General features: G+C 40.4%; 1 protein-coding gene across 1 annotated transcript in view; it reads right to left on the bottom strand.

Annotated features, from left to right (window-relative positions):
- Positions 1 to 12255, bottom strand: part of LOC124282733 (monocarboxylate transporter 6-like) — a 40779-nt gene extending 28524 nt beyond the window's left edge. The window contains exon 1 of the mRNA XM_046718754.1: positions 12019 to 12255. Within this exon, the coding sequence (XP_046574710.1) occupies positions 12019 to 12193 (175 nt within the window). The 5' untranslated portion in view covers positions 12194 to 12255. The remainder of the gene's footprint in view (positions 1 to 12018) is intronic.
- Between the last annotated feature and the right edge of the window lie 292 nt (positions 12256 to 12547).

The raw sequence follows: 12547 nt of genomic DNA, 5'->3' as shown, positions 1-12547 counted from the left end.
TGACCACCACAGCCAGCCGGTACGCAAAATTAATTTTGGGAACATTGTAACGAAATATGTCAGTTATATGAGTTTGTTAGTGTACTTAGTACAAAGAGAACGTTAAGTACATCATGTTCTTACTTATAGGAAATAGACTGAGTGTTGTTTTACGCCGCAATCAGCATTGTCACAAAGTGAATACACAATGCCCCTTTAGAAAGTAACAAGTGTTACATTTCCTTTCATGATCATGATGATGATAATGATCACTTTATTCAGAATTGAAGGCCATGTGGCCAAGAGTACAACAGGTAATACAACATTGTCATGGTGTGTAGAGTTGAAATATAATTCATAATACAATTATTTTAACGTCGGTTTTGCTTCAGGAATATACATATTCCTTTAAGAACAGTGACACTGTGTACCTTCATAAGGGCGCGGAATTTGACAATTGAAGGTGGGCTGTAGAAATAGGCTGGAATACATTGGGATCTGCATCGGTTATAAAATGGACATATTAGCAACAAGTGATATTCGTCTTCAAGCACGTTTAAAGTACATTTGTTACAAACTAATTCTTTATATGGGACAATTATCTTTGAAAAACGTTGTTTTTGTATATTCAAGTTATGTGATTGGCATCGGAATTTGATCAACATTCGCATAAGATCTTTGTTTAATGCGCCACAGGAAATATACAGTTCAGGTTCAAGATGTGACTTAAATGTACTATAATTTACAAGAAATGATGAGTTTCTTATTTTACTATTCCAGTGTTGTATATTAATATCTATACAGCGTTGTTTGAACTCAAACATGAAGTGATTTACATCGCCACAATCTTGGGCTAACCAGACATAGGAGAAACCTGTAGTAAATAGAAGCATTCCTTTGTAAAGTATGAATTCTAGTACTGTTTGGGTTCATACCAATCCGGGATTCGAAAACAAACTATCAGAGTGAGGTATATCACATCGGTCTGTACATAAACGGGTCTGGGTTAAACAAACCGGTGGTCGATAAGATGAGAGATATCTGTTTCGGGGTATAATGACACACTACAAACCCAGACATCTTACGAACAGTGACTTTGAACACAGTGTGTTCTTGAAGTTTACAGACTAGATATAGGCAATATATATTTGTCAAACGAAAGGCAACAATACGACCACTCAGTATATTTTCAAGTCCAAATATGTGTCGCTGTCGCAATTCCTCGCTGCCATATTGTCACATTTGCTTGGTCTTATAAGGGCTACAACCCACAATACGACAATATGTGCTTCAGTCTTCCACAGAACATGATACCCCATGACATCCACGTACACTACCTCTACAGGGTCATTTTACATACTAAATCGCGGCAGATATCGCGGAGATATGTTTCTTTGATGTAATTGCGGCGTTCAGCATGGTCATCACATTAATAATCGCATTTAATATGATACTACATCACTTCAGTAGTGTACAGCGCACACCTGCTGCCGACCGTCACACGGCTGCTGCTCATTAACAATCAGCCGTGTGTTAGCTGTGTGCAGGGCTGACTGGCTGGCTGAGTATGGTTTTACGCCGTTTTTAGCAATATTCCACCAATATCACAGCGGGGGACACCAGAAATAGGCTTCACAAGTTGTACCCATGTGGGGAATCGAACCCGGGCCTTCGGCGTGACGAGCGAACGCTTTAACCACTAAGCTACCCCACCGCCCCCTGTGTGCAGGGAGACGCAGAGGACATGAATCGGGAGTGTTCGTGGCCATAAACGGGTGGTTGTATTTGAAATTAACATTGTGTGAGTCAGTGTATTCATTGAGTGAGTATGTCAGGGAGAGATGGAGGTTTAAGGTTAAACCAGATGTCAGGGAGAAATGGAGGTTTAAGGTTAAACCAGATGTCAGGGAGAGATGGAGGTTTAAGGTTAAACCAGATGTCAGGGAGAGATGGAGGTTTAAGGTTAAACCAGATGTCAGGGAGAGATGGAGGTTTAAGGTTAAACCAGATGTCAGGGAGAGATGGAGGTTTAAGGTTAAACCAGATGTCAGGAAGGGATGCAGGTTTGCGCTATATCAGATATCACGGAGGGATGCATTTTTGACGCTAAACCGAATATCAGGGAGATATGCAGGTTGAATTATAAATCATATATCAGGAAGTAATGCAAGTTTAACGTTAAACCAGATATCAGATTTCAGCTTGACATTGTGTGTTTGAGGCATGTACACAAAACGCCCCCATAATGACGCAGGTTTAAACGACCCATACTAAATCATTATTAATGGATATGGTGTAAATATTATGTTTAATTAATTTTGTACAAACATTGTTTGACATTGTTGCAATGGATAATAGAGAAATTCTACTTTCAGTTACTTTATGGGGACAGCCATATGGAATGGAGTCAGGGGCAGGGTCTTCCTTGTGGTTAAAGCGTCCGCTCGTCGCACCGAAGACCCGTGTTCGATTCCCCCAAATGGTACAATATGTGAAGCCCATTTCTGGTGTCCCACGTCGTGATATTGCTGGAATATTGCTAAAAGTTGCGTAAAACTTAACTCACTCACTCGCTCGCTATATATGTACGCTTGAACATTTGACCCATTTTACTTCTTCTGGATTTGACCAAACAATTACAAACGTTATGAACACGTTACAGAACTGGAAACAGTTTCCGAAACGCTGCAGATCTAAGTACTAAACACAACTATAATACTATCGAATACATCGCTATTCGAATAACCGTTTCTACTTTGTTTTTAAGCCACCATTAAACGTGGTGCATACTTTCAGCTTGACAGTTTATGTTTGCTGGTGGCCATCAGTGCAAGTACAGTTCATTCCTCCTATCAACAACATCATGATACTTATCTTCTGGGCAATGACGGTATCGTTGACACATCAACTTTTCCTGTCAAATTGACCACCACAGCCAGCCGGTACGCAAAATTAATTTTGGGAACATTGTAACGAAATATGTCAGCCATATGGGTTTGTTAGTGTACTTAGTACAAAGAGAACGTTAAGTACATCATGTTCTTACTCATAGGAAATAGAATGAGTATTGTTTTACGCCGCAATCAGCATTGTCACAAAGTGAATACACAATGCCCCCTTTAGAAAGTAACAAGTGTTACATTTCCTTTCATGATCATGATGATGATAATGATCACTTTATTCAGAATTGAAGGCCATGTGGCCAAGAGTACAACAGGTAATACAACATTGTCATGGTGTGTAGAGTTGAAATATAATTCATAATACAATTATTTTAACGTCGGTTTTGCTTCAGGAATATACATATTCCTTTAAGAACAGTGACACTGTGTATCTTCATAAGGGCTCGGAATTTGACAATTGAAGGTGGGCTGTAGAAATAGGCTGGAATACATTGGGATCTGCATCGGTTATAAAATGGACATATTAGCAACAAGTGATATTCGTCTTCAAGCACGTTTAAAGTACATTTGTTACAAACTAATTCTTTATATGGGACAATTATCTTTGAAAAACGTTGTTTTTTGTATATTCAAGTTATGTGATTGGTATCGGAATTTGATCAACATTCGCATAAGATCTTTGTTTAATGCGCCACAGGAAATATACAGTTCAGGTTCAAGATGTGACTTAAATGTACTATAATTTACAAGAAATGATGAGTTCCTTATTTTACTATTCCTGTGTTGTATATTAATATCTATACAGCGTTGTTTGAACTCAAACATGAAGTGATTTACATCGCCACAATCTTGGGCTAACCAGACATAGGAGAAACCTGTAGTAAAAAGAAGCATTCCTTTGTAAAGTATGAATTCTAGTACTGTTTGGGTTCATACCAATCCGGGATTCGAGAACAAACTATCAGAGTGAGGTATATCACATCGGTCTGTACATAAACGGGTCTGGGTTAAACAAACCGGTGGTCGATAAGATGAGAGATATCTGTTTCGGGGTATAATGACACACTACAAACCCAGACATCTTACGAACAGTGACTTTGAACACAGTGTGTTCTTGAAGTTTACAGACTAGATATAGGCAATATATATTTGTCAAACGAAAGGCAACAATACGACCACTCAGTATATTTTCAAGTCCAAATATGTGTCGCTGTCGCAATTCCTCGCTGCCATATTGTCACATTTGCTTGGTCTTATAAGGGCTACAACCCACAATACGACAATATGTGCTTCAGTCTTCCACAGAACATGATACCCCATGACATCCACGTACACTACCTCTACAGGGTCATTTTACATACTAAATCGCGGCAGATATGTTATCTTTGATGTAATTGCGGCGTTCAGCATGGTCATCACATTAATAATCGCATTTAATATGATACTACATCACTTCAGTAGTGTACAGCGCACACCTGCTGCCGACCGTCACACGGCTGCTGCTCATTAACAATCAGCCGTGTGTTAGCTGTGTGCAGGGCTGACTGGCTGGCTGAGTTTGGTTTACGCCGTCTTTAGCAATATTCCACCAATATCACAGCGGGGGACACCAGAAATGGGCTTCACAAGTTGTACCCATGTGGGGAATCAAACCCGGGCCTTCGGCGTGACGAGCGAACGCTTTAACCACTAGGCTACCCCACCACCCCCTGTGTGCAGGGAGACGCAGAGGACATGAATCGGGACTGTTCGTGGCCATAAACGGGTGGTTGTATTTGAAATTGACATTGTGTGAGTCAGTGTATTCATTGAGTGAGTATGGTTTTACGCCGTCGGGGGAAACCAGAAATGGGTTTCACAATTTGTACTCATGTAGAGAATCGAAGACGGGTACGTCTCGAGCGTGAAGAGCGAACGTTTTTAACCACTAGGCTACCCCTCCGCCCCCGTCGGCAAGTATAGTGAGTGAATGAATGAGCGAGTATAGTTTTACGCCGCTTTTGTCAATAATCCAGCAATATCACGGCAGGGGACACCAGAAATGGGCTTCACTCGTTGTACCCATGCAGGGAATCGAACCCGTTTCTTCAGCGTGACGAGCGGACGCTATACCATTAGGCTACCCCCACCGCAGGTATAGTAAATGACACTCACCCAGACGAACCGTCGCGTTTTATGGTTATTGTTTTGCTATTTGTTTGTTTGCTGAAAGCCTGTCTAATCAATATCCCAGCTGTGTGACGACTGTCTGTAAATAACCGAACCTGAACGAAAACAGTGACCAACAGCATGAGCATCGATCTAGGCAATTGGGATACGATGACATGCAGTAACCAAGTTAGCGAGTCTGACCACCCGATCCCGTTAACCCTTTTGCGACAGGCATGGGATGCTGAAGACCAATTCAAACCAGTCTTATTGTTAAGATAGAATTACAGAACCAGCTTATCCCCATGTTTCAAATGGACAATAGGGAACAACGTTCTGATTCAAAATGAGATTCATTATAGTGTCATGAATGAGTGAGTGAGGTTCAACGCTCTTTTAGCAATATTCTAGCAACATCACGGCAGGGGACACCAGAAAATGGGCTTCACACATTGTACCCATGTGGGGAAGGAACCCGGGTCTTCGACGTGACGAGCGAACGCTTTAACCACTAGGGTGGTGCGCGGTCCTGTGCTGAAAGCTCAGGTCACAAATCGGTGAAGTTAAGCAGCGTCGAGCTCGGAGAGTCCTTGGATGGGTGGCTGTATTTGGCAGCTTGACTCCTGAGAGTTTCTAGGACTTGAGACCTGCCCCACAACGAAGCACATGTGACACATGTGGTCTCACCTTAGGCAAGTGAGTTTGTTCAAAATTGTCTCTGTTCACCCAGCAGGAAAATGGGTACCCGGTGGAAAAAGTCATATGACTATAACCTTCTAGCGCCTAACAGGCAGCTTGCGTTATCCGGGGTAATAATGTGCTGTGCCTTGATTGTTAGCGCTATGAGCATACCTAGTGTGGAGTTTGGCGCTATATAAATGGACACATTATTAAATGGACACATTATTAGGGTATCCAGTATAATGATGACAATAAATTCGTCTCGAAAAATATTATAATCTGTAACACCGGTCACCACCATGCACTTGAACACAGATGAAACAACATTGTAGTTTTCACTGTAAACTGCTTGACAAGAGAAACTATACATGGATTTGAGCCCAAATTACAAATAAAACGAGACTAGACATAAATAGTCTACGAAACACTGCAATAGTCTCCGAAACACTGAAATAGTCTCCGAAACACAACACGTCGGTCCACGTGTAGCAGAACAAATCGCTGGACACCATTTAATGAGTACAAGGGAAATGACACGTACAGAATGACAATACATGCAACACATCTTCAGCTGGAGAGGAACCATATTACCATTTATTTTAGCCGCCATCTAACACTGGCGTACGCCTACTTCAGTTGGGTATTGTTTTACAGAAACCAATGAAAATGGTCACAGCAAACTGCCTGTGATGATGATGATGATGGCAGTGATGATGATGATGATGATGATGATGATGATGATGATGATGATGATGATGATGATGATGATGATGATGATCTAACAGCAATTGAGTTAAACCCCTGTCAAGGGACCATAGTGCATTCCTAATGTATTCCCAGCTCCCCGGGGAACATATACAACCTTTCGTATTTCCTGATCTGTGAGATGTACGTTACACTGTTTCGTTTTGTTGAACATTGCTAATACGACTCTGTTGTAACATATATAGTGTAAGTATCTCAAGAAATATATTTATATCTATATAAAACAGTTACTGCTTGACAGAAAAGCTGAGAAAGACCAGAACTCTGACTTCCCGGACTGAAAATTGGATCTCTATGGCGCAATACTGGCCGTTTGATGTACGGTTATACGTTCATACTGTGACACAAACCACGCGTAATTATATACAGAAAAAAGACGCCGAAGAAAACTTCTGATACTTACATGGCCTTAATCGCTTAAAAACGTTCCTTTGTGCGAATTTCAGGTTCGGTTTCTTTACGTTTCAACATTTTATTTGTTCTCAGTTTAGTCCAGATCTCATCTAACGCATACTTTTGCCGTCATCTATGTTGTGTTGATCAATTACTGCCAAGGTATCCATAACGGTCCAGTCACAAGGGGTAGTCTGCCTCACCTTCCCTCAACCACATTACTTTCCCTTCAGCCTAGCCCTTTCTGCATTGCTAAAGCGCTAAATGAAGCAAGTCTAGTTTTCATTCCATTTCGTGATTTATTGAACTGATGAAAATAATGTTTTCAACGTTACGACTTTGTTTTACAATACATCAGTTCATGTGTAAACAGTACCTTTAAACATTATGGAATATTTAGCAAAATCTAGTTTAGAACAGTTGACTTAAGTAAGTGGCTACATTTACACTAGTGAGTCTAAACTTTTGATGGGTAGTATATATTCAGAGACTACACTTGAAGTGTGTACAGGATCAGAACACAGGTTATTATATATATTTGGTTGGTTGATTGGGTTGTTGTTTTACGCCGCACTCAGCAATATTCCAGTTATTTGGCGGCGGTCTGGAAATAATCGAGTCTGGACCAGACAATCCAGTGATCAACAGCATGAGCATCGATCTACGCAATAGGATACGATGACATGTATTAACGTTAAATTTGGTATTTAGCAACCCATTACCGTCGCAAGAAGCGATCGAGTTGTCATCATATCCCAAGTGCACAGGTTGCTGATGTCCATCACTGAATCCAGGCTCGACTATAAACCGAGCTAAAGGTGGACTATAGGAGGTTGCTTATGACCAAATCAAACATTTAGTCCAGACACTGGCGGAATACCAAAGGGCAAAAACACTTAAAAACACCAGACAATTCGTCACAACTGGACACTCTTTGTATTTATTCATTTTCCCTACCAGGGTTTAATTATATACAGTTTTATAACTCGACACTGTGTTTAATTAAACAACACGGAATTAGTTTTATTTCGTCTGTGGTATTGCCGGCAGCATTTAATGTCAGTTTCATGTCTTTCATATTGCTTTCGTGCACACGTCTGTCATTTCACCTGTCAATCAAACCTTCAGATGTACATTCAGTGCAACGTGGTTCGAATTTCAATAATCGGCAAAAGCAAAGCCCTTGCAATTTACCTGTACCATCGACCCATATCACTACTGAAGTAATACATCTGCGCCCAAAATAAACATAGTTGTCCATAGCAGAGTCAGCTGACTTAATATAGGATGGTTATAAGATACTTAATGCAGCAGTAAAATGTAAAAAAGACATGGTTTGCATAATTATGTACGGACAAAGTAAACAAATAAACATCTTAACTTGAGATATACAGAATAGTTCTCACTACATAATTGGATTCTAGATGAAAAGCAATAAGAACTTGGCATTTAGTCTGGATGGTCTAACATACATACCAAAACTTATGTCTGTCTAGATTATGTCTGGATTAAATTAGACTGGAAAAGAAAAGATACGACTCGACTTCAATTGATGTTTTTGCACGGACGCTAAAGGGATCTGAAACTCGAAAACACCTTGCGACCAAACGCTATCCAATTCAGGCTCATCGCAATACACGCACGCACGCACGCACGCACGCACGCACGCACGCACGCACGCACACACACAACCCCATCTCCTCCCTCGCCCGGCCCCGGAAATCCACCCCCACCCCGCTTCCTGCTCCCAAAAATAACATATTCCCGCTCTCCCACCTCACCTCACCCCACCCCACCCCCTCATACACACACCACCACCACCACCACCACCACCATCAGCATACCCACCCCCATCCCGAACGATCATCCCACGAGCCCCCTCCCACCCACTCCCCACCAACCCACCCCAAAAAGTAAATATTAAATAGAAAAAGAAAAAATATATAACCCCTACGTATCTCTGCAACCCCGCCGTCACCAAATATCAAACGCCCTACACAACACCACACCACCCACCCTATGGTCTTACCACAAATACATTTCATATCGAATTCCAACATTATGAATTATTTTCTCCCTATCACCCTGAACCTACTAAAAATTCATTGTCAAGTTGTTTTTTCATGAGGCAGTTGACAAATGGCTGGTTGTATTCACGACACTAGTATACATATCTCCTGATTATCAAACATAAATTCACAGCGACGCATATAGCCATTTAATGTCATAGTCAGCGTATTCTACGCTGCTGTGACGCGTGAGCTTTTCTTGTACCAAAGGGCTCGACTTCTGCTGAATAATAAAATATATTCACGTATCATATAGTTATTGATGGTTATAACATATCACATTGGTAATAACGGGGAGGCTGTGAATGATACAGTCATAAATAATGCGTAAATAACAGCGACAAAACACTACCCACAGTTGGCAGGAATCTGTTCAGTGAAATGTTCTACCACTTCAAACAGATGTCTCGTATAAACTGTGCTATCTTGAAAACACTTATAACCTAATATATAAAAGTATGGCGAGGATATTTTATTATGGTTCATCTCAAGTTTCATACCATTATTTTCGAGTTGAACCAAAACAAGTTGACAGATTCGAATTACGTTATGATCTTGGTTGCGAGAACACGGGTCCTGTAGAGGTATAACTTAGATGTGGAATTGTTTCTACTAGAGCAACGTGTCCTATAGCAAACACTGAGTGACAATTTTACTCTGAATTACTCCGTCAATTTACTATTGAGACGAACAGAGAGGCACATTTCACTTACTAGTTATAGCATCCAGCATATATTAAACTGACGTACAAAAAGAAAGTAGATATATTCCAAAAAATACCAACGTAAATGTTTTAAAAAGTGTTTAGTTTGAGACTTACAAGTCACACACATTGTGTACGTAAGTCACAATGAAAAGATTTTTTTTAAATATTTTAAAATAATTAAAAAAAACAGGTATGTATATTCTTTTGTACGTCAGCTTATTATACCATTTCATAGCACTAGAGTAGTGTTACTTGTTTGTTATAAAGACAATATTCATTGTGATACGGTCAAGGGCATGGTTGAACTATTTCCTTTACAAGGGTTCAGCAATACGCGACTCTGTGAAAATCAGTTTCTGGAAAGGAATTATAGATCATTGTACCCTGGAGTATACAAAGAGAATCTATGGAAATAACAATATATCATACATTATGATACATGCAGGAAATCGTTATTCAGGCCTTTCGTGTATGTTTTATCATTATTTAAGCGAAGTCATTCATATATTACCATACATTGCATTCGTAATTATCAGAATTTATGTGGCAGATTCACTCCACAAATACATATTTTGAGAACACGTGCCAACGATTTAAAAAGATTTCAGTATATAATGTGTGATTGAGCTAGCTTGTTTGCTCTTGGTGACTTTACAGTACATTCTGAATTCATTATATATTTTTTAAATAATAAACAACATTAATATTCTTAAATGAATATTGATTGTGACTCACAAGTCTGAAACATTGAGTTCATCACGCAGTCGGATGCTTAGAGTGACGTTATCAGCATCAACAGCGTTGAGTCACCGCATCAGCAAGTCTACAGTTTTGAGACGATAATGTTGGCATCCGGACCTATCGGCCAATTCGGTGTATGTAATCAACCCGTCAATATAGACTGACCATGAGGTACTGGAAATGTCGCTATAGGGTACAGTGTATGTGGTGTTTTGGATACACGTACACAATGTTTGCGATATGAAGGTCACAATCCCAACACTTTTCAAAATATTTACGTTGCTGTTTCGGAAAATAATTCCAAAGAACCAGGCTTTCTTTGTATATTTTGTGAACTTCATCTACAGTGAAATGAACACCAGCTGATAATATATGTTTTGGTTTACATCATCAAAGTCTTAAAAAGTATTTCTACTCGGCAATGTACACATGCCATCGGAGGCCCAAATTAGGCCCAACACAAGTCCTGTTTTGACCGTATGCTTCGATGTTTGCTAATGGGAACACTTGACCTGGCTTTGGATGTGTTTGTAGCGGGGACTTTCGGTGGGACAGGATGTGCTCACTTTTTCGTGAACGCATGATATCATCATTGAAAATGATTGAGAGATGTAAAACGTCAATACATTACATAATTTGCAAAACGTTTTGACATGGTCAGAATCGCTCAGCGGTCTCTGGTTTTAGAAGAGATTTCTGTGTTCACGGAACTGATAATGTCTTGACATGTTTGGTGGTACAACCGGTAAGGTGTTCACCTTTCCACGAACACATGATATCATACCCATTGCTTTTGACATGACCGGATTTGTACAGTTGACACTGCTATCAACAGGGATCTCTTATGATTAAGGAAAGGGTTTTGTCGTTTGCACTTAAGTTCGAACGCATAGAAAACATTTTTAAAATCTTACGATGTATCCATATTCAGCGAAAAACCTTTGTCCCTTTTCTCCTCTAATACATTAAATCTCGTCCCAGACAGAACAACTAACTGAACTAGTTCTCTCCCTACATGAAACTAGTGATCCAGCGAGCTTGAGGTGACGGGATCGAGCCCACCTGTGACCGGGTGTAAAAACCTTGGAGTCAACTTTGTGTGCAGGCTCTTTCAGTGTTGTCACAACCCCTAGTGTACAGTACACAACCTTGTGTACTTAAAAGAACCCACAAATCCGTTGGTATATGACCAGATGGTGGCCACATGAATACGTGCAAACACCCAGTTGCGGTACAGCAACGTGCAGTAAACTTGGACAAAGTACTGTGACTATGTGTCCCAGTCCACCCAGCTGTGAATGGGTACCTCGTAAGCATGGGAATGCCAGTAGCTGCAAGAGTTGTATGATCCCCAGGGAGTTGAAATTGACAATACGATGTGCCGTTGAGATTGACATCCAGTGAACGAGGGAAAAACAAAGCGCCTTTGAGCAGCTGAGCTGAGCTGGATATCGGCGCTATACAAATGTTAGTATGAATGTATGTATGTATGAGACAGTTATAGGGGAACAGCATTTCTCAACTCAATTTTAGAACATTTACATGTGATTCGAACCATCAATGTTACATACAAAATATACCATATATTAATGTAGTTATGTTATGAAATTTCAACATGTTATTGTATACTCACACAATAATTGCAGGCAGTCATACGGACAGAAATCCTCGTTTAATTTCTCCACAAAAACTCCAAAGCTTTGCAACTGGCCTCCGACAGGGATGTATACTATGACCGTGACTATTACCACAAACACGCCGTGGTATCTGGAGGGGAGGAGAAAGTCGGAGGAAGGGGGACACCCCATGGCTACCAGTGAGGTATCCCTGACATAGCTTTACGTAGCACCATCATTGAAATACTCCACTAGTCTGCAGTACCAACGCGGTGAAATGATACCATATGTGCTGCACATATTGTGAGGCCCTGTAAGGGTTATGGGTATTTAATATTCAAGGTGAAACTGATGTTGGCTATTATATGTTATGTATATATTAAACCAGGTACTTGCGCCTTTGGCTGGTTAACGTTTCTACTCACATGTCGCTCGGATGAACATAAACAAAATTAATATAATTGCGTCAACACGAAATATCACTCAATATACGGAGTTAACCCAGTGGTTAAAGCATTCGCTCGTCACGAGGAAGTGCCGGGTTCA

This window comes from Haliotis rubra, unplaced genomic scaffold, assembly GCF_003918875.1.
Source record: "Haliotis rubra isolate DU_JTF1 unplaced genomic scaffold, ASM391887v1 Scf301, whole genome shotgun sequence".
Classification (NCBI taxonomy): domain Eukaryota; kingdom Metazoa; phylum Mollusca; class Gastropoda; order Lepetellida; family Haliotidae; genus Haliotis; species Haliotis rubra.
Note: the sequence above shows the minus strand (reverse complement) of the source record. Positions and strands in the feature narration are given on the sequence as shown.